The following is a 23,285-nucleotide window of genomic DNA, read 5'->3' as shown; positions in this document are numbered from 1 at the left end:
CAAACAGTTGAAAATCTGTTTTGTTGCCGTAAATGCCTTATCAATTTTACTAGAGCTGCCCTAATCAACTGAGATTGCTTCAAGTCGAGCAGTCAGGTTTTTTTGTTTTGTCTATTTGTTAGTCAGTGTGCTGTGCAGCGTACTACTGGAGACCCAAGATTTTGTTTTGCGGCGTGAGCGCTCTCAACTTCCACAGAACTCTCTGATGATCCAATCCTACATTCATTCTTTTTCATGAAAGTCACTGTTTCCTTGATTTAAAAAAAAAAAATCTACTTGATAGAAAGAAAAAACAATATTTGCAAGAACTTAAAATCACATTACATAGCCATTCTATAGATTGTCTACAGTCTTATGGAGTCTGGGCAAGTTATATTACATTTTAGAATTCAATTGAAATAATGTGTATAGATATAACTTTATGGCTTATGCAACACTGCAGGAAAAAAACAACATAAGGGAGCCTCTCGCTGAGTACTTTCACCTATAGAAACCATTTAATCTCATGTCTCATTCATTACCTCTTTACTTCTTTGGCATCGCTGGCAATGAAGAAGCCCAATGTCCCCTCCTGCATTTTCACGTGGTTTCCAGGGTTTATCAGGGTGCTGTGAGGATTTATAGACCAAAGATGTCACAGTGGAAAGTTATATATATCACAGAATTTGCGAGGCTTTGCACTAATCACTGGCAGTGGCACACGCTGGCAGGATTAGTTTTCGCAACTCATTTGGCTCGATAGCCTCTGTTTATTAAATTAAGTTGATGAAGGCAGATAGCAGTGACACTCCAAATGGTATAAAGTGAGCAGTACATTAGAGAAAAAAAAAGCTTCAGCTGTGTTTAAAGAGACCGACTGCCACCTTTCCCATTCATGTGTCAGGATGTTATCAGAGACGCCTGTGATGTCTGTGAACAAACCAATTCAGACACCAATTTAGCACATTTTGTAAAGCGGCTTGTGTTTGCAGTCAAACAGAGAAGCTGATTTAAAGTAGCTTTATTACTGAAAGCAAATACTGACACAGCAAACACACCTGCACATTTAAGTTTTTGCATCCATGAATTTTAATGACTTCAACGATCCACTGTGAGCGCATCCACTTACCTGCATTCCCTTTGATCAGACTTGTACTCTATAGCTATCAGCAGCAGCTTTAGCTTCACATAGCAGAGTCTGCAGAGGAGAATGGCAATATAATTAGATTTGATGCACACTAAATATTTGTAGTTCTCTGAAAATCATCTTAGCTTTGAGCGCCACATTTTTCTACTTAAAGGTCTGATTTAACTTTGAGGCTGAGCACACTTTATTCGCACACTTGTCATCTTTTGTGGAATTATAGTAGCTTTTTTGAGTCTTCAATTTACACATCCAGTAGCTAAAAACATAATTCATGTAATTATGATATTAAAATATGGTAACTCAAGGAGTATGTAGACAAATGGCTAATAACATGTGGAAACCATAGAGTGGGAATGTTTGCTTTTTTTTATTCCATTATCTCAAGCTCACAATTACCAATCATCACATTTATTATTATGATCATCGTGTGATTTAGGTTTGTTTTCTTGTAATAAATGGATAATTTCCAAGACTTGAGAAAACAGTCTTTAGTTTGCTTTTCTCAAAATAAGTAGGGTTTATCTAGCCATCTCAAGAACATAACTTAGTTATTCTGACATGATAATTAATTTTGTAATCTTGAGATAAAGAAATGATGAAAAATCAAAACAACTGCAACCACGTCTGCCTTCACCTTTGACTTTAAGAATACTTAACCCCCAAAATGACCCCGTGTTATGCTGAATTTGTGAAGAAAACTGTTACTCTGTTATGCCTCCAGGGTGAACAAATCAGAGAATATTCTTGATGAAAACCAGGAAAAGGGAGGATGGCTTTAACGGCATGCAGTATAATCCAAGTGTCATTTATTTAACGTTACTATTCAAAGACACACTATGCAGGATTTTCCCAAAAAAGGACTCATACAGAAGTAATCCAATCATCACAACACAATTGTGTGGTGGTTATTTTTTGCCTTTTCATTTATTTTTTCATTGTTCAGAGGTGCACGACACTGAGTATGCAGAGGTTTTTCAAATGTAACAGTTTTAGCAAAAATACATGTTTGGGAAGTACTAAGCATAGGACTGGATAAATAATACCTGGATTTTACTGCATGAGTTGTGTGAGAGAAGAAAGTTTTGCCATCATTATATGCAGCACCCCCTTTTGTGAATTAATCAAAACATTCGCTTTTTATAATTTCTTTCTTCACTGTGGAGGCATGCAAGAAAAATAGTTTTCTTCCCAAATATAACATGACATGGGGTGAGTAAATGATATACAAAAGATGACTTGGAAGGTGATGCGTTCCTTTAAGGTTATAACATTATCCAATCATAGACATCCACGCTCCTGTTTGCATTTCTTCACACTCCTGCGACTGACTCTTCATACAAAAAACCTAAGTTGTAACAAGACGACTACCTAATGCCACAAAGTGTAAATTTCTTGCATGCAGAAGACCAAAATCAGCAGAGAAGAATACAAAAGATCAGGCATCAAAGTGTATTTGTTTCAGTGTACTTACTCGCAAATAACAGGGAAGGACATGCCCACAAAGGCACTCGACAGGTACTCTGTGTACATCTCATTGGCGACTCCTTCAAGGTAATACTTCTGCCACGTGTCCTCTTCAATCTACAACAAAGATTTATTACAAAAGACAGAAAGCTTGTTTCAATACAAAAAGAACTAAACACAGATTTAAAAAATAATAATAATAATAATGCAGTTGTTTTTTGGTTTTTTTTACAAGTTCATCCCCACCCACTCACCAGATGCTGCACATGGGGCTCATCTGGGATAATCATTATCTATTCAAACTATGTAAGGGGCCAACTTTACATCTGAACTTAATCCAGTGAGCACAGATGGGTGAATCTTAGCTGTGGCTACCTTGATGAAGGACCTCATGGAGAAAAGGTTGGCCAGCATGGTGGACAGGCCCTGAGCCAGGCAGCTCTGAGCGATGAAGCCCAGCTTCAGCTCCGCAAGGCAAATCGCATCATCTCCCTCTTTCCAGTTCCAGCTTGGGATGTTCAGAAGGTGGGCCTAGAGGGAGAAAATCAAAGTTACATGGTAGCCTTACAGAACTATAAACTGCAGTTAAACACTTTATTTACAGCATGTTCCAAGATGGTCACAAGATTTTTTAAAAAAAGTTTAAATTATACCAATCTTTTCAACCTGAATTACATCAGTGCAAAAAGTACGAACCAAACCATAAATATCCATACCAAAATGCTAAAATACAACAATTGAACATCTAATTAATGACTCAAGAAGAATAAACAAGAAAGAAACAAATCATACTAACCTTATTGTGGTACTGCAACATTTGAGTGATTATTCGGATCTTTGGATGGTAGTTCTTGATCGATATTACTCTGATGAATGAAAGAAAGAAAAACTCTAATCAGATCACTTGCAAAATGTTTTCCTGTGTCAAAGTCTACTTTTCTGGCCATGTTAAAAAAATATACCAAAAAACTAAAAATAAACCAAAAAACTCCATACAGCTCTGATAAACATTTTTATAATGCATGTCATGAACACAATTTACAACTTGCAATTATGTGAGAATTTCTATTTGTTTTTTTAAGAAATCTACAGCTAAGAGAAATAAAAAGGTTGTTCCCTAAATGAAAGAAAACTGTGTACTGTAACAGACTCATGTTGTTTCTCTGAGTTCTTTGAGTTCTCAGTTCTCACTCTTGTGAGTACCAGGAGTTATTTTTTTATTTTGCAAAGAGTGTGTGATTACAGTGAGAGCCAGCTCCAACACCCTCACTTTCTCTCCCTCACCTCTCACAAATTCATGTCCAGAAAGAAGCAGGAACAATATCAAACTCTAGCATTCACTTTTAGAAGGATGATCATTTGTTATCATTTTATCTATTTCAGATTATTGTATCTGCATTTCAAAATACCTTTCAGTGGCCCTAAATTATTGGGTATTTTTATAAAAGCACAATTGATGTCCAACTTCTTAGAGCTGAATATTCAAACCCTCCATTCATTTTTTTATGTGTTTAGGTAATAGCAGTATTTTTGAAAAAAAAAACAGTTCTGAAAGGGTTTAAACCCTCATATTAATTAACCACTTAATAATCTCAGGACTTCCAAAAAAAAAAAAAAAAAAAAACTTTGTATTTGACGCCCTTTTTTGCTCTCAGACCAATTTTGTATGGCCCTTGGGGCCAATGTACTACATGTGTGTGGCCCCACACATATTGGTCAATTAAACCAGACTACTTTGCATTTTTTCTGTTCAGACATGCACCAAGAAGGAACTATGCAGGTGGAACGAATTTGTTTTAATGAACGGACAACAAACAAGCAAGCCACCACAAAAATATGTATGTTTTCAGGAGCTACAGCACAATTTTTTTTTAAAAAAATCTTGGAGAAACAGTTTTGGTTTACCTCATGATGTTGGATGCATCCTCAGCATCAGGGTCAGCGCAGTATTTGTTGGCTAATATCAAACAGGCATCAGCTGATTCAATCTGGAAACAAAAATGGCACATGGCAAACAGATAACAGTCAGTAGTATTTATACAGGGTTCCTCTGAGCCTCAAAGGCGGAGAAAGTGTCATCTGTCAGTTACCTTGACTCTGGCCAGGTCGTGTGGGTTCAGGACAGACCCTTGGTAAAACTCCACCTGAGTGAAGTGACGCTTGAACAAGGCTTCCAGCTCAAGATTAGGGGAAATACTGAGAGAGAAAAACAGAGACTCTTAAATCTGACGAGGAACACTTTTCCTTATCTCCTGAAGAGATTGGGTTTTTTTTTCTTGAGTCATGAAATGTGCTTTTTGTTGTTTTTAATGTTTTGTACTTACTTATGGAGAAAAACAATTTCTACATTGACATCATCCCTGTCCTTGTGTAGGAAGTCTTTTAGAAAGTTGGACACGCTCTCAAGTGTAATATGGCCACAAACCACGATGTGCCTGGAAAACGAGGTGCAGAATTAAAATGAAACTGACATGTAGTCTGAATAAAAGTCAACAACAAAACACGCACACATGCGCACACGCACACACACAAACATACACACTGTTTTTTCATCTTCATCCTGGAATCAAAAGGTAAATCTGAGATGAGAGAGGTGAAATGGAAAAGTAATCAGGACTGTTTGTATTTAAGTGATTGATTCATACAGGAGGGATGTTTGATGTTCCTGCCGTGACAAGTGAGGACCGCCTGAGTGGGTCAGAGAGCACAGTGGATTTCAGTATCAGATTATAAAGGATCAGAGTTTACTTAGACGGAGATTATGAAATCAGCACACTCGAGTTCCACATATCGTTTATGTAAGCAACCCAGTTTAGAGTTATTCCTATATTGTACTGTATTGTATATTTTATTTTATGAATTATTCATAAAATAACTCACTCAGGTTAGCACTTGATTTCATCTCCTGTACTGTGGTGATTGTGTCTTTAGAGGAGCGGTGTACAACATTCAGAACATCTATGATTCAGAGTCTGACCTTGGATCGTCTACACACGGCTCTCAACATGGAGGTGGCTGAATCGGCGGCTAGTTGCTAAACGTGCTAACAGAATTAAGTGTTAACAACAGCCACAGTGCAGACAGAGCTAATGGTGTTAACCAGGCAATAATCGAAGGGTGGACACTAGCTTTCGTGACACTGCTGTTGTTTTTATCAGCAGTAACTGCTGTATGAGCGCAGTGCAGAGAAGTTTGGATTACGACACACAGAGGTAGCACGACATCGTTCTCTGCTCAGGATGCTATTATATCTTTACACAGCAAATAGTTATGTGTTGCTATATAAATGTTTTGAATGTTGTTTACAGCTTCTTTTAACCCTTTAAAACCTTGAGTAGCAACACTCCAGGTTTTAGGGTCACCTTAAAATTTAATTTCTTCTTAAACTATGAAAGCAATTTCTTCAAAATACATGAAATAAGGCAATGAGCAACAAATTGCAAGAAATTAGCATATTTAGAAATTAAAAAAAAAAATAGGAACAAATATCTGAGGGAAAAGGTAAAAAAGCTTCCGAGACACTATTTATAATGACCATAATAAAATAACTTAAAATTATGTTACAACATTTTTATAATTAAAGCATTTTCACAGGTCATTTCTTTGTTTCTTTTTCAACTTTATCTTTTTTTTTAAATTTGTTTTCGGGTAATTTTCTTGTGCTTATTACAAATTTCTTGCTGTGCATTGCCATAATCCCATGTTTGTGAAAGAGGTCAAACCATTTTGCTCAGGTTTCAAGAGGTGTCATTTTTGAAGGAATCGTTGTTTTGCATCACTTGTTTAGTAATTTGTAAAAGTAAATAGTCAAGAGGATGCGAAATGTATATGACAGATGCTGATGACAAAAGTAGATATGAAGAGAAAGAAAGAGGTAAATCAAAAAAAATAATGATGCATTAATATTTTAATGTAGGAAGCCAGAACTAAACTCATACTAAATTCACAGATTTTCTAAATTTCTGTGTCTCAAGATTGTTGGTTAATGTCCAATTGGTAAAAATAAATAAATAATAATAATTTATAAAAATTGGGAAGTTAGACAAAATCCCAAATACAAAATTGTATAACACACAAAAAATGATTTAAGAAGCTCTAACCGTGAGTTTTCTACAAAAAAAGAAGCAAAGATTTGTTTAAAGAATGTGTCCCAAACCAATATTTTGTTTGGAGGCATCCAGCAGAATCTCCCTAATTTTAGAAACAGCTGTAGAGGTGGGGACACGAAAGTGTACATGTTAAATAGTTTGGCATTGGCATTTGGCTTTTTTTTTTTTTTTGCATTTTTTTCTGAGTTAGATGAGAAGATTGATACCACTCACAGTTATGGTTGTGTCTGTCTTCTCATCTAACTTTCCAAAGTTTTTTTAAACCCAAAATAGATTTTGTTTAGTCCTGAGGGTGTAGCTCAGACTGAAGATAAAGGCCACGAATGTTCAGAAGCAAAGCGTGAAATATAGACAGGCATAGCAGCAAAAGTTTTTCTAAAACAGAAAAACAAAATTCCAAAAATTAGCATGAAGCAAGCGATGTTGTACAGGATTGGATGCATGAGTGGGAATCTTCAGTTAAATTATTAATACTGAACACAGGTTAGCTTGAATTTATCAAGTTTATATTTTGTCATGGTTTTTTTCTTGTCTTAAAGGCTCTGCCTTTGTGTAGAATTATACTATTTTAGCATAAATTCACCATAACGGTATGAATAAATCATTACTATTTGCATATATGAATTAATCTCAATTGTAACTCCATACTGTATGAAGTTCATTAGTGAGCAGTATTAGCATGGCTTTCTATTAATCTTTATTTTCATTTGATAATTTACTTGCTTTATTTTATTATATTTAGGCACTTTGTCTGGTATAAAAATTTGGGTGAGTGAACAAAATCAAACTGTTTGAATGACAGCAAACACTTGATTGACAAACACAAATTTGGCACAAATGTACATTGACTATAAGCAGCATACATTAAATGTAGAACACAACACAACAATGTAGAATTTTCTCTCAATGTGTCACAGCAGAATATAAATATAATAAATATAATCAACTATGATACAGGTGGTGATCACACCTGTGTATTTTGACAAATGTATTACTCAGCCCCTTGCTGGAAGTTGAGCCAGCGTGAAGTTAAATACACAAGAGGCAAATCATGCCCTTACTGAAATCAAAGCTAAATATTTTCAATATTTTATTTGTTTCTCGACAGCAGCATGATTATCATATTTTATGTCACAGTGATAAATGAGAGAAAATCCGACATGTGCTATCTTTATGCATGACAATAACAGGGTACGTATACATGAATACACTGCAAAAAAAACATCTTCCTTTCATGGAGTAATTTTGCCTATTTTTGAGCTCTCAAAGTCCAGTTTCCTGAAAACAACTGTAAAATATCTGTCTCGTGGTAAATTTAACCCCGTTGGAAGAATTTTAAAGTTTTTATAATTTCTCTAAATCTGTCATTTTTCCTCAACATGGTGACAACATGTTGATTGGAGACTGTCTTCCAAAATCTGACCACATAGGTTGTTTGTACGGGAGCCTTTTACAACCCACATTTTTGATTTTTGTTAGGCAGCGACCTCTAGTGGCTGTACTTACTAAAGCGCAACCAAGTCCATGTACTGTATGAGAAAGGTCTTGGGGTGGGTGTATAGGTCAAACGAACACAGGACTTCTACCCTGGGAGGCCACTGTTCATGTCCCACTTGAAACCAAAGTCAACATTAACTTATTTGAATTACCTAACATACAATCATACTTATTTCAACCCAAACCACGTTTTTTTAAAAACTTAACCAAGTAGTTCTATTGCATCTACAACTATTTTATAATGTAGAGCCTTGCGTTTAATAGTGCAACTGATGATGGTCATATACAAGCTATTCTGACGTTTGGAGGAAATAACACTTTTACAATCCATTCACAGACAAATTAAACTTGTTGCAATAGATGTTTTTTGCAGTGTAAAAGCAGACATTCATTCATGACAAGTAGCAATGAGCACACATAAAAAAGCAGCAGCAATAAAATACAATAAACTCTACACATTGATCATGGCCAAGTTCTTCAGTCACAGTGTGACTTTATTGCTAATTGAGATTATAAAAATCTCATATTACAGTTTCATGACGTATATTTAAGCAAAAATCAGGATCACCTCTTTATGAGAGGGCCAATTGAGTCACACAAAACCACACCATTGAAAGTTTGCTGTTTTTTTTATTGTTTGACTTACTTTCTGCCTCTGGTCGAGTTATAACTCCCTCCATATTTCTTCCGATTAAGGATGAGAGCAGCAATTTCTGGCACGTAGCGAGCAAACATGGCCTACATGCATGAAAAAGAAAAAGAAAAGGGCATGCAGAGAAGGTTCTACTGCGTCGGAGGCAGTAGAGCCCCCTTAAATACTTACTTTCTCCCATTAACCGCACTATAGGAACCACCATATTTCTTGCGGTTTCCTATTAACTCTATGATTTCAGGGACGTAGCTCGCAAACATGGCCTAAGGAGAAGATAGGAGACAGAAGAAGAGACTAAAAAAAAGATAGGCAAAGAAGAACAGGTCCTCTAGTTTTAAAGAAATCCGTCTAAAAGAGGAACACCACTGTGTGTGCAGGAATAGTATTAGTACTGAACAGAAAAAAAGGAGAAAGAAATAAAAAAGGTTCATTCAAATTAGTGAATATCTGCTGAATGTAAAGTTGTATCACATTTACATTCCAAATATCAAGAAAAGTATGAAAATGAAAAAGGAAATTACGAGGCCAATATTTACGGATATTGGAAGAATAAAGGAGAAAAATGACAGCTGATGAGCGGTATGTCAATCTGGGATAGAAAAATAGAAATTATAAAAAATTAAGAAAAAGCCTTATGTGCCATGTTTCGTCCAACAAACACACGTCGGGTTGATTTGGATAGCACAGCCAAATGGATGGCAGACATTAACTTAATGGCCTGAAGAACTTTGTGTTTCTGTTCCGACTTCAGTCCAAAATGTCACAATACATTTGTCTGTTATGAGTATTTTACAAACTAAGAATTTTATATTAAACAGGTCACATGTGCAGATCTGACAAGACAGCGAAGTAAATACCTGCTTGCATCTTTTTTGTTATAATTGACATTAATGCATTATTATGTGGTTTAGCTGTTTGCACAGTTTTTAAGTATTTGCTTGCTGCCTGTGTGTTTATGAGCGAGTTGTTAGAGACTTCCACAACATACTTGCACGAAATAATCTGAATTAATAATACATTAAAAGAAATAATTATTAAACCAAGAAATGCAGTTGAATCCACACTTTAAGTTTTTTTTTAAGTCTGAATATATCATTCCAAGGCTGAAAATTTTTTGAAGGGTCAATTTGGCTTTCCATTGACATATAAAATGTCAGTTAAACCCCTTTTTTTAACTTAATGAAAGCCCATTCCCGCCAGTATGATACAAAAAAAATCTTAGAAATTATTGAAATGAGAAACTTTCAAAATAATGACATAGTACCTAAAAAATAAGGACTTCGCATAAAAAGAGAAATCTTCCCAAAACAATGTCCTTATAACATTTCATTGTTTTGTTAAATTTTTTGTGAAATTAAGGGCAAGTTAAGACATGCACAAAATTAATTCACATCCATCCAATCTAGTGAAGGGGCAAACAAAACATTTTCTTATTTTAGCAAAGACATATTCGTGGAGGAGTTTGTTGCCGGTATTAAATATTGTTTGATATTTGCAATGAAAAACACAAACTGCCCCTCATGAAAGATGATGCCTGACTGGCCATGAGCCGGAAGAGAAAACAGAATGGTTACTCGCTGCATTCGCTCATATATGATCATATCTACTGTCAATATTTTGAGTTTCTCATTATTTTGAGAGTCAAGTCATTATTTTAAGTTTCTGATTATGACAGGATCACACCAGAATATCACTAAATGATCTGAATGACAGTGTAAATCTTTCTTTATCAGGTAATTGGTTTACAGCAAACCCCAGAAATGATGATGTTTTCTGTAAGATTTAAGATTTACTTCATCATTATATAATTATTCTGTAAATCTCCACCTCATGCATTTTAATCACAAATATGCCATTAAATATCTGTGCAGAAACTGAGATAATGTGGCCATATCCATCAAGCTGGGCTATAATAAATCATCCTTGTGCCATTGTGTTTGTTGGAAAAAGGGAGGGGAGGCAGGGGGGTGGAGCAACCTGAAACCGCAGTACTATTACAGTTAATAATAGATGCAAAAAATATCAAATATTCTCCATCATACAGGAAATATTAAATAACAAAACAAAACTTCAGCATTATACCTGGATACATGCTGCGATACCGTAGACATCTCATACAATACTTGACATGCAACATACAGTGGTGAAGTGGCGAGCCACAAAAACACCATCGGTGTAAACAACGGGTGAACCGCGTCCCGAGTTGAGAGTGTCCCGGTGTTTGTTAACACCTGGCGGGGTGTGATGATTGGTTGCATGGAGGATTTTAAGCAGGAGTAAGTAATGAGAGGGATTTTTACCAAACCACCAAGGATGAAGAAGACCATAAACAGGCGGCCCAGGGTGGTTTTGGCATAAACATCTCCATAGCCAACAGTGGACATAGTAACCATGAGTAAGTAGACACATTCCCAATAGGAAAGTGCCTGGGAATTTTGGAAGTTTTCCCAAGGATCCCCTGAGTTCTCCACCTGGAACAGAGGTTGAGATTTGTACAACAACCAGGAAAACACATACAAGTAGTTTGAAAATGTACGTCTAAAAGTACATACAAATAATGAGCAGCCATAGAGTGGTGCAGGAATGAGTCCGAAAACACGGAAATGTGTAAGCATTTTAGCATCCCCCTTTCCCCTCGTCTCAAAGTCAACCCTTTTTTTTGAAAGGGTTTTTGTTTAGATGCCTAAAATAAGGTCCAAGGTTAAATCAAGCTTAAGAGACTTTTGCATTTTCTTCTACAACATAAAATACTTTAGTACATAACCCATTTATCAATTTTGAAGCTTTAATGTGTCTTTAAAAAAGTGGCTGCTAACAAATGGCTTAATGAGACTAAAGGACATCATCATGCTGAACACGGCTTTACAGCCTCGTAGTTCATTTAACATTAGCGTTTTATTTCTGGCGATTGCATTTACGCTTCAAAAATCCTGAAAGTGGTGTTCATTTGTGAGAATTATTTGCTGACATGAAAACATGTAAGTATCACAAATGTTTGTTTGCCACAGAGCTGACTTTCTGCAATAATACAAAAACCAATGAAAAAAAAATGTCGAGGGAACCAGGTTGAAAATAAATAAATAAATAAATAAAAAGCATCATTCCTGTAGCACTCTATGGGCTGCACTTATATGTTTTCCCCTTAAATCAAAAGGCTCCTACAACTTACCAAATGAATGAATCCTGCTGCGGTTAGCCATGTGCTTATGAAGATTGAACACAGGTTCACCAGCTTTATTGAGTTGCTATTTAAAGAAGAGCAGGACAGCAAAGTATGAATTATTATTTATATAGTTATTGCACTGATATAAGGAAAATACCGAATCCAAGATGTCAATATAAGTCGTTAGATGGAAGATAAATGCTCTTAAATGCACTTTACAGCTTTCATGTTGCATTTGGTCGTATGTAAGAAAGAGGGACATTATAATAGTGAGCTACAGTGAGAAACTGTTAAAAGTAGTATATAAAAATATTCTATTATTATATAAGATATAATTAGAAACAGTTCTGCATAAATTCTGAAGTCTTTACAGCTGCTCTATTTAATTCCTATTGAAATATTTTTCAATGTAGAGAATTACAGGCATGCTTTGTTTGTTTCAGCCAGTCACAAGTTTACAATAGATTTTCAAAACAGAGTTATTTTTTTCCCATGATATTTAAATCTGTGACTAATGCAAAAGTAAACATGTTAACCTTGTGATCAAATATGTATATATATTATGATACAGTTAAAGTCTCATTGTGAAACAAGTTCCTGCAGGACCTCTGTCCTCCCCTTCTTTGTTTTTTGTGTCATTACCTTCATCTGAGTGAATGAGTGAGGAGATTATTCTAAAGCATTTTGTTGCACTATAAGCTCTCCCTGACATCTGTGCAAAAAGCTTTAATTCTAACCAGCCAGGAGACAAACAGAAAGCTGTTTCATTCAATACTCCATCATTCAAGTTCACATCACTGACTGCAGTGTTATTTGTGATGTGTATTTATTTTGACTAAATCAAATTAAATCAAGCATGGCATGCTCATTTAGCTTCAGGCAAAAAAGCTTAGTTTCCCCCTTTACCTTAAAACCATATTCATGCTAAAAGCTACACAGAAGTTTCCAAAAAACTTTGCAAGCAATGTTCACACATAGAGCAGGTCAAAAATCATTATAAACAGTTTGCTGCAATGTCAAAAAGTGAGATAAAATATGAATACACTTACCTTGTCTTTAGTATATTCAAAAACTGTAAAATTTCTGAGAACTGTATCAACCTTAAGGCCCTTAAAAACCTCAAGCCTGTGAGAAAAAAAGACCATAAAGAAATTATCAGAGATGAATGACAACAACATCCAAAACATTCGACTGTGGCTTTACAGGAACGTCGTACCTTTCATACTTTCATCCATGTTTATCAGCTTCATCGGATTCATATTGACAAATAAAAAAAACAACTCCAACTGATCGAACGAAACTGAGCCTTACTGTATCATCAAATAAACTTTTTTTTGAATATGTGGAGAAAAATAAAAACAAGCTCAAAATCCCAGATCTCTCTTCAGCAACTCATAACAATCTGTTTCAATCTCAAAAGCCTTGCAAAGCACCGGCATCTACCTGATACGTGTCTCATTCCTGCTGGGTGAAACTCTGAATGTGGACGAAATGAAAACCTGGATTAGAGACAGGTGGACGCTGTCACGCCTAACTCAATGATTAAAAAGACGTGACGTCAAATCCTAAATTTGAGAGTATTTATGGAAAGAAAAAAACAGAGCTCGTGCCTGTTGCCAAGAGGTCAAGGACGACAAAATACCAACAGAATCAGCGGTGATGACACCAGCCTGAGCTCCTGTACATGATTACTGATTACCTGTATATGTTAAATAACAAGATCATTATAATACAGTCCAAATAGCCCAGAAACGAGCTACAAAAAACACAAATGATGGACAAAAATAAGGCATTTTTTGTTTTTGTTTCATAGTTTAGGTGCATTGCAGTAAACTACCTGGTAAAAGGAACCTCCCACCTGAGTTTAAAAGCCAAATGATTCATAGATCCAACTTAGTTTTTAAAAAAATCCACTGCAGTGCTGGTGCTGCATCAACAATTAAAAGCTGCCTCAGCCAAGAGTGAGCAATCAAGTAAAATCCATCTCTGCGTGCTTTAACCTGGCAGACGAATTTCCCCTGCTGGAATAGATTTGTGTGAATGCCAAATGACACAAATCAAAGACGTTACGGGGCGATCGTTCAGCCAGAAAAATATAAATAAATAATCTTTGGTGAAATGACGTAAACTGTGGTTTGCCTCGCTAAAGCTCATTTTTCATTTCAAGTGAGCGTTTGCCAGATGGGGAGCATAATACAGAGCAAATCCTGAACCTGAACCTGCTCCAGCTGGAGTCCTGAGACCTCTCGACACGCCAGCCTTTGGCTTTAGTGGAGATTCCCCCTCGTTCCCGCGTCCTGCAGGTCTTACCCCAGTAGGAGATTACATGGAAGCATGCACCAAGGCTGTAGCAGATGCTGTCCTGGTCCTCTTTCTCGCTGACCTGTCCGTGGCCCATCCTGACCCTGTAACCCTTCTGGAAGAGCTCCCCAGTTGATTTCTTCCGCCTCCTTGTGTTAGGAATTGTCTGAGCGTGTGTGCCTCCATCGGGCCCCCTGTACGCTAACATCTTAGTGGGAATCATGTCTGGAAGTTACTTTTGGTCGTCCCAAATCTGCTTCACATCCACATCTTGACTATTCTGCATCCACCTTTCCAGCTATCATGTAGAAAAAATATGATCCTCCTCCAAAAAGGGAAAAATGCAAAAAGAATCAGGTGCTTTCATGATATTACCACCCAACAAGTTGGTGTCAAAAAGTAGTAGTTTTTTTTTTTTTTAGGAAGCCTTTTTGATCTGATTTACCATAGACCTTCACAGCATCCTCGCTGTGATCGTTCGGCAAGCTTAAAGCAGACCCTTTTCCCATCAGGATATTAGAGTGTAAGCTCCTTTAGGATTCATCCAGGGAAGGGAAGAGACCAGACAGCGAGTGTGTCCATCAGCTGGCTTTCCAATGTAACCTACATCTCATCTCTATAACCCCGCTACTGCTCTTGACAAACCAAATTTCATTCTCTAATCTTGGAAAGGAACAGCATGTCTCGCCTTTGTAGGACAAAACGAGTCATGTGAACAGCCAGCAAAGCTGTGTATGGAAAAATGACAAGCTCTGGCAATCGCTGTGTTTTTCTATGGATTTAGTGATTCTGCAATAATCCCTAAATTAATCACAGCTGATGTAATAACTGCTATTGTAGTCCATGTTAAAGCTAAATGCGCAACGTGAAAAACGTCACTGCAGCAGAGAAAAAACGCAGCAGCTGATGGAAATCTTAATCTGCAAAGTCCTTTTAAGCTAAGTGGGAAATAAAATTTGAAATATGTCACATTCAGCATGCCCTAAATCATTCCAGTACAAACAATAAAGGGAATATATTTTTTCATCTTGACAAACCTTCCATTGAAAATGCAGCATTGTCAGTTTGAAAATGTCAATATCTATCAGCCGAAAGGATAATTTTCTCTTTTTAGATTGTTTAATTTGAATTTAAATAACAATGATTCATTTGCAGCATTTCTAAAGACAAAAAATGAGTAGGAGAAACATTTTTTTTCTTAGAATGTTATATTTTACAGGTCCTGTTGTTTCCTATATATTCCCACAAATGAAGTGCTGTACCTGTAAATTCATCAACAGTTTGTAGAAACCCCTACAAATAGTATAGTATGTTGTCGTGTAATTATAGGGGTAATTGAGACAGTGATGCAATAAGTTGCTTGCACAATCTGAAGCAGTGGTTTGCAACCTGGGGGTCAGGTCACACATGAATACTAATCTAAAAAGTATATACTGAAATACTAAGTTTATAATATATACTTATAAAAAATACTAAACTGATTAAATGCTGAATAAATACTAAATGCAAGATACCATACTACTTAAATACTTTGCCCCATTCAAATTGATTAAGCTCCAATAAACATGAATTTAAATGCTCTTATTTCAGGTGAACAGTTTAAAAGGCTTTAAAAGGCTTATGTATTGACAATTACACTTGTAAATGCTTTCATAATTGTGAAAATGTTAAATTTGTGAATTATCTGTGCCTGTCTATGTTTAAACTATATATATATATATATATATATATATATATATATATATATATATATATATATATATATATATATATATATATATATATATATATATATTAAACAAACTACCTGTACCCCCTGCTGGGGGACAAAAAAGAGGTTATGCTGCTCAAAGTTATGTTCATCTCTTTAGATTTTTATTCGGCTGAGAATAAAAAACATTTTTAAAAATCACTCTTTAAAATCGCTCTTTAGTTGAACTGGTCATAACTGGGGGAATTAAAGTATGCATCAGGTGACAAGGGATTACAAGAAGACATTGTTTTGATTTAAGGGATCATAAACCAAAAGGTCAATCATGTAAAACTATGAAACTTGTCTACAATCTAATTTAAAAAAATATTTACTTGGACTGAAATGCAGCTTCTCTTTCAAGGAAATTTTGGAAATCAACTGCTCATAAACTCAACACAACAAACTAAACTCAAATGACTGTCCTAAAGCTGTGTCTCACATGCAAGGGGATCCTGGGACAGTTTTCTGAAGATCAGGAATTGAAGATTGAAGGTTCTTATTTTATTATTATGATTTCTTTCTACATAGTTATTTCCAGTAAAATCCTTGCAAAATTATTAGAAAATTACAAATTTCTAAGAGGTCCTGAGCTTCAAGTCAGGAACCACAGTATTAGGAAATTTTCATGTGAGGACATTTAGTTTTAGTGGACAGTTTAATATAATAAGCTCAGGAGGGAAAAAGCTGCAACATGTGGACACCAAGACATGAATATCTTATCTAGGGATGTACAATAATTTTGGCATGTCATCGGAGTCCGCTGATATTGACTTTAAAATGAAAAAAAAAAAAATATATATATATATATATATATATATATATATATATATATATATATATATATATACATATATATATAATTTTTTTATTGACAGAGTGAACACATGCAAAATATCAACCTTAAGTTGATGTATTTTTCTTAAATGGCACATTGACTGAATGTTACATACACAGAAAAGTGCTGTATATTATGTCTCCATCTGCTGGTGAACTATCACGCATAATAATATGTTAATTTCACAGAAGTGACTTGGTTATCACTTAAAAGTAAATTAGGTGGCAAAAAATTGGATATATACGCCTGCACACTTACTCCATGCTACACAAATGTATGTGTACATTTGTGTAGCATTTGTGTACAGATGTTGTAAAGACAAAAAGGTCAAAAAAAGTCAAATGAGTAATTATATATCAGCATATCCAATATTGGCAAAAAAAAAATCCAATACTGTGCAGCCCTAACCTTATCTGGTGGAGTTATGTCCTGTTTACTGCGTAATATTTTTTGCTCTGGATTATTTTCACTTTTCAGAAATAATTCTCCTGTTTCCATTTCAGGACAGAATTTCTGCTTTAAAGTTCAGACTTTGCAGTTAAAACGTGTTATTGTGTATGTCAACCACTGCATTATGTATCTGCAAAAAGGCATTTTCTAAAAAACATCCAAAACGTGTGTCATGCTCACACCCACATGCATCAATGTTAGTATGAGAGAATATGAGCTCATACTGTGTGAATTTGTGTCAAAATATTCAGTCCATAGACTGTATATAAAGTCTTTATAAACAGTCTATGGTTGAGACAGGAGCACTATATGAAATATGGAGTTTTAATGTGAAGACAGAGCTGGACAGCTGCGAACAGATGCTGCTGAGCTGTTTATGACCTCATCACCTGTTTAACTAAACAGTAAATCAGTCACTAATCCTCCACGACCAACTGCCATCTGACCATATTGACTGAGATTAACAGAGAATTCTTTCCACAGGAATTACATCTGAAAACTGCACCAAATGTATATTTTTAATGCCTTAGCAAAAATATGTTAGTAGTATATCTAGATGCAAATTTAGATACAACACAAAATAATTCAAACCTGTATACAGTCAACTATGTGCATGAATGCTTTTTGTATTTGCTGTTCAAAGTCTGGCAGGAAGTGCAGCATTTTGGTTTTTGTGAAAAACAAAAAAAAGAACTGCTCAGCGTGCATAAATGGCGGAGCAAACACAAAGAGCAACACCTACGCAAACACCAACAACAGGATGGTCACAGTAACAACAGAATCACAGTAATGTTCACACTGCTTGACTTGGGAATTCTGGAAAATGCAGCCAAAACAATCAGCGTTAAAACTAACACTCACATTTTCTTCTAAATGTCACAGGTTACAACCTCAAGAGCAAAGTAGGTTTCCACAAAATAGAATGCTGTCTGTAATATCAATAATTTAGAGGTAAGAATAAGTCAGTATCATGTCAATGTCTGTCTGAAAAATCTTCTTGGTGCTTTGGCTGTCATATCTATGTCAGCAAAAAAAAACAAAAACAATATGCATCTGAATGCTACTCTTCCTGGCATATTACAACTCCTCTCTCAACTCTAATTTGATCGGTTTAAAATCTTACATTACCATCTTTTAACTCATAACATCACTGAGACACAAAATAAAATGTAGCTGTAAAATAGAGTTCTTGTTTTGAATAGGGATGTAAAATTAATCAAAATAGTATTGGAATCGCAATATGGCCAAGTGCATATCCCAAATAACAGGAGGAGCAGCAGGTTTTTGTTTGATAAGGGTAAAACGTGTCACCACACTTTTATAAAGATTGTGATGCTACAGAGATGCCCTGATCTACAAATCATATCTTCAGATGTACAGGAAACATGTTTAGGACCTGTTTAGGCTTTTTTAGGACAGACCCCAGCAAAAATCAAGCTGGGTTTTTTTTTTCAGTGAAAATAAAATTCAAAAATTCCCATTTCCACTAAAATCAGGACTCATACTGCAGTGTCTATCAAAATAATCCCAATAAGATTACATTTCTTTTTTTTATTTGTGTGTGTATTGTGCAGCCCCAGTTCAGTTTAATTTAAACTGTATTATCCATATATTTTGTTCAGTGTCAGGCTCAGTTTTAACAATCCTTCCAACCACACAGACCTAACAGATGCTCTGCATGAGAGGAGGGGTCTGAGGGATTAATCTGTTTTTCGTTGTTTTTTTTTTCTTTCAAACAATTGGATGTATCTATGTAGAAAAGTGAAGGACGGGCTGTATCAGAAAGAAAATTAAAGCAGCAAATAGCAAGTAGAGAAAAAAATGAGCAAAAAATGACCATAAGAAAAGGTATTGTTGCCAACAAACCAATTTGTTTTTTTTATAATTCAGCTAACAAAGACATGAAAACTGCTCCCCAAATCACACACAGGCATACTCTCTCATGTCCACTAGATGGCACCAGCAACCAGCACTAGCTTGTTTTACTTTTACTGTTTTCACACTAGAAGTCACAGAACATCAGCCCAGAGAAAACACACAGGCACGTTATGCAACTGTACCTATCAAGCTGTCATATTGACTCTAAAGTTTCACTGCTGGGGTTGACCGCGCGGCAGGTTTATTCCTCAGCTGACAGGAGAACAAAAAGCAACCATAAAAACCTGTAACGCAGCAAAATAAAAACATCCGTCTTAATCCTGTAATTCCTCACAGACCTCTCTGAGTGATGAGCTTCACACATTTAGCAGATTGACTTCTATTCTAGCGCTCGAGCGACAAACAAAGCCTATTACCTCATTTTATCCATTCATGTACTTTCCAATAACAACATGATTTGATTCGTGTGTTATTGCAGATGTGCTGGAGAGTTCTGCAGGAGAGGTGAAGGGCGTGCGAATGACACCTGCAGCACAAAGCCTGCTGCCCAAAACACATGGCCAAAGGCATGGATTACATTTCCATTTAAATCGACTTGCATAGATGCAAGTTTAAATGGCACACCAGATGAGAGCCATAAAATGTTTGATAGTGTTGTCACGCAAACAAGCATTAGTTTGACGAGTGAAGCTCAGAAAGCTTTTGAGTCACCATGCTTCTTGGTTTTCATGCTGTGCTGTAGCAGAGGTTTTAATTCGATGCAGTATTTCCACAGCAATACTGAGGATCATTCGAACTTTTCATGCAAGTCATGCAAAAGTTCATTTCATGACAAAATTATCAAACTTGTATGGCCAATTTTGCAGGTGTGCCCACATTACAGACCACAAAATACTGAGAAGTGCTCTTTTTGCAGCTTTAGAGACGTGCTGAGATTATCTGGTGTGTTCACTGACAACAGTTGGATCTATCAAATCCACTGGGTGGCAGCACAAGCTCCTGGGAAGTACAAGCCCAAAGATTCACTGTACAAGGCACGGCCTGTTTAACAGCCTGTGTGAGCAATGTGAGCATCCTTACCGAGCCAGCTCCTATTCAGGTACACCGACACAAACACCGGAGGAACCGTGAAGAAGTCCACCACCGAGTTCACCTCCAACCAGAACCACAGCTTGTCATTGGCAGCAATGAACTGGTGGGAATTAAGGATTAGAGATAAGATTCACTGTGTTTAGGCACACGCATAAGACTGGAAATAAATGACATCTTTTAAAGAAACAGTGTGTATGTCTTTAGGGGATTTAGTACTGTCTTGTGAGATCGAAGCAGAGATCGAAAAGTGGCTAATGGTATGCCACTCGCGGTTCAGCGGCACCAGGCAATCCCAGCGGCATAACGTAAGCCTTCAGCGTCATCAACCATCCCTGGGGTTGTGTGCTGCTGTGTTTCATCAGCGAATACAGTTTACAAACTGCACGTGTCCATGTCAGAGAGCCACAACGACAAAGCCCCATGATACTGTACTGTACATGTATATTTTTTCTGTCTTGATTGACCACGTAGCAGACTGCCACCGGCTGAAACTTCTCCAGGTTAATATTCCTTCAAAGTTCTATGTTCAGGAGATTTTTACCAAAAGCCAAATTATCTGCAGAAATCTCTTCCTCTCTAAAACAAACGGACCTGGTGATTAAAACCAGTAAAAAAAATAAAGCAGTGTTTCCGTGACGCTTTTTCATATGTCGCCGTCTGGCCACTTGTCTAGCACCTGCTAATGTGTGTTCACCTAGTTTCCATGATAACTTAAGATCCAGAGGTTTAAGAGGTTCTTACTGGGAGTCTCTTACTCTCCAAAAACAAATGGACCCAGCCGTTTAAACCGGTAAAAACACTGAGAAAAGCATTTTGCATATAATGGTCTTCTAATAAATAGCTTTCTAACTATAGTGGCTGACTTAAAAAAACGCAAACGGCTTTATCTAGAGCCAGTGTTTGGTTTATCCTTTCTGGCCCACTGTAGAAACATGGTGTTGCAACATAGCGGGCTAAATGGACGAGGACCCACTCCCTATGTAGAGATAAACTGCTCATTCTAATGTAACAAAAACTAAACAATTGATGTCTTCAGTTGGTTATACACTGAAGAAAACATACTTACTATATTATTCCATTTCTGCCAATACATCCCCCTAAATTCTACACACTGAACCTTTAAAATATTGGCAACAGTTCAGTTTTACTTACACGGAGGCCGAAGTACAGCAGGAAGAACACGTTGAATGCCATGTCGATCTGCAACGTGAAGTCTTTGTAGAAGTTCTGGCAGGACTCGATCGGACTATTAGAGAGAGAAAAACAAAGTATGTTATGTTTTGTTATGTTATGTCTTACAAATATTGCTGGTCATGTGAGGAAAGGGTTGGTAAAATGCACGTATATCAACAGTATTAAAAAAAAAGCATAAAAGATGCATTCTTCTTTTCCTTTTTCCATTTTTAAGATTTCCAAAAGAAGAGGAACTTAAGTGTTGACAAAAGTGCAATAGTTGGTATTTTCCAATGGGTTTTCTGTTGAGAAAGGACATGCATTAATTGTCACACAAGCAATAACTTGTCAAGATACCTGATTAACCCTTAAATAACTGCGAAACAATCTGTCATATTCCAGGTGCAAGATCGCATAATGAAAATGGTGCCGTTTTCCTTTCAGGCCTGCATTTCCGATCTCATGGACAACATTTCAGGTAAATAATTGAGTCAAAACATGATGGAAATGCAGAGCCAAGGCAGTAGTTTAAGGGTTAAAAATGCATGCAGGGTTCATATCTTCTTTTATGAAATCAGGCAGCCATAGCAAATGCTAGCAATGCAGTGAAGTCTCACCCTCAAAAAGCTCGTATCTGGCACTAAGAATTCAAATAAAGAGAAATGATTAACCAAGTGAATGTGACTGTAATAGATTAGTAGGACTGTGTAATAAAAATGATGACCTGGAAGTTAAAAGATTTCCTCTCAAAATGTTGTTCACTCCTAAAATGAAAACCCCAGACATTCAAAGTTTAACAAGGCGGTGGAGAAAGACAGTTAATAAGTGCACAACTGCAATGTGGAATATATGTTTGATTAAGACATCATTTGAATGAATAGTTGAGTGTAATGAATACAAATATAACAGAACATTTATATGATGGTTATTTGTATTAGTGATGAAACAATAAGTCAATGATCAATTTGCTGTTTGCCAGAAAATTAATGTAAAACAATTTTGCTATTTGGTTCATCTTTCAAAGGGTAACTTTGGTATTTTTCAACCTTGAAATTGGGCAGCAGCAAAACAGGCTGCAATGTTATGTTAAATTGCAATTGTGCATCATTAATTCACAGCCACTAAACAAATAAATCAGAAAAATTACTCTTTGGTTATGTCTTCAATATTCATAGACATATGCGACCGTTGATGAAGAGCAGCAAACAGATATTGCTTCGTTTTAACAAGATGAAAAGGTTGGGAGCCACTTCATTAAAGCAAAGGTTATTGTGAATCAAGTCTCTTGCAGCATGTTAGTGCCAAGCAGGTCCCTCTCATACATTAAGTTAGTTTGTTTTCATGCCTGTTTGTTAGTCTCCTCCCTGCAGGATCCCTACATTCACATTCACGAGCTCCACTGATGCAGACCACATCACTCAACAGTAACAATCTCCCCTGTGCTGTTTAATACCACTCGGATTAAAGCAAATTGCTTTTGTTATGTAAAATAAAAAAAAAATCTCATAAACTCCCTTTGATAAAACACTGTCCTCCTGGAGTTGGAATGAGGTAACCGTACAATACCACAGGGATTATTCTGAACCGATCTGATGCACAGCACTGACACTTTACGATCAGGAGGTCACGGATGAGATGAGAAGGACACATATCTTCATCAGCGTCAAACAATCGTCGCGTCTCATCCTGAATTAAATGGAGGCAGTATTTATAAAAATCCTTATCAGCAGATGGTATATTGCTCGAGCTAGGCTGCACTTTTTTAACCGTCAAGTGTAAACTTGTTGTTGCA

At 36.3% G+C, this 23,285-nt stretch overlaps 1 protein-coding gene across 8 annotated transcripts in view; it reads right to left on the bottom strand.

Moving 5' to 3' along the window:
• The window catches only part of LOC121959156 (calcium-activated potassium channel subunit alpha-1a), a 111,836-nt gene that overhangs the window by 34,044 nt on the left and 54,507 nt on the right, over positions 1 to 23,285 (bottom strand). For 3 of the 8 annotated variants that reach the window (XR_015774971.1, XM_088069978.1, XM_088069980.1), the window contains exons 4-17: positions 21,473 to 21,566; positions 20,309 to 20,420; positions 13,061 to 13,136; positions 12,018 to 12,093; positions 11,149 to 11,319; positions 8,843 to 8,934; positions 4,915 to 5,025; positions 4,681 to 4,786; positions 4,496 to 4,578; positions 3,387 to 3,456; positions 2,966 to 3,121; positions 2,598 to 2,707; positions 1,109 to 1,177; positions 522 to 608 (exon numbers count right to left, since the gene is read on the bottom strand). Coding sequence is in view for 7 of the 8 variants with exons in the window: in XM_088069978.1 (XP_087926104.1) it covers positions 522 to 608; positions 1,109 to 1,177; positions 2,598 to 2,707; positions 2,966 to 3,121; positions 3,387 to 3,456; positions 4,496 to 4,578; positions 4,681 to 4,786; positions 4,915 to 5,025; positions 8,843 to 8,934; positions 11,149 to 11,319; positions 12,018 to 12,093; positions 13,061 to 13,136; positions 20,309 to 20,420; positions 21,473 to 21,566 (1,413 nt within the window). In the remaining variant the exon portion in view is untranslated. Of the gene's footprint in view, positions 1 to 521; positions 609 to 1,108; positions 1,178 to 2,597; positions 2,708 to 2,965; positions 3,122 to 3,386; positions 3,457 to 4,495; positions 4,579 to 4,680; positions 4,787 to 4,914; positions 5,026 to 8,842; positions 8,935 to 9,019; positions 9,112 to 11,148; positions 11,320 to 12,017; positions 12,094 to 13,060; positions 13,137 to 13,227; positions 15,981 to 20,308; positions 20,421 to 21,472; positions 21,567 to 23,285 lie in introns of those variants that run through there. The other 5 variants (XM_088069984.1, XM_088069985.1, XM_088069979.1 and 2 more) reach the window with 3 other exon arrangements.

The sequence above is a fragment of the Plectropomus leopardus genome, chromosome 19, assembly GCF_026936395.1.
Source record: "Plectropomus leopardus strain MGB_pleo_1.0 chromosome 19, ASM2693639v1, whole genome shotgun sequence".
NCBI classification, from domain to species: domain Eukaryota; kingdom Metazoa; phylum Chordata; class Actinopteri; order Perciformes; family Serranidae; genus Plectropomus; species Plectropomus leopardus.
The sequence above is the reverse complement of the archived record's forward strand: the minus strand, read 5'-3'. Positions and strand labels throughout refer to the sequence as shown.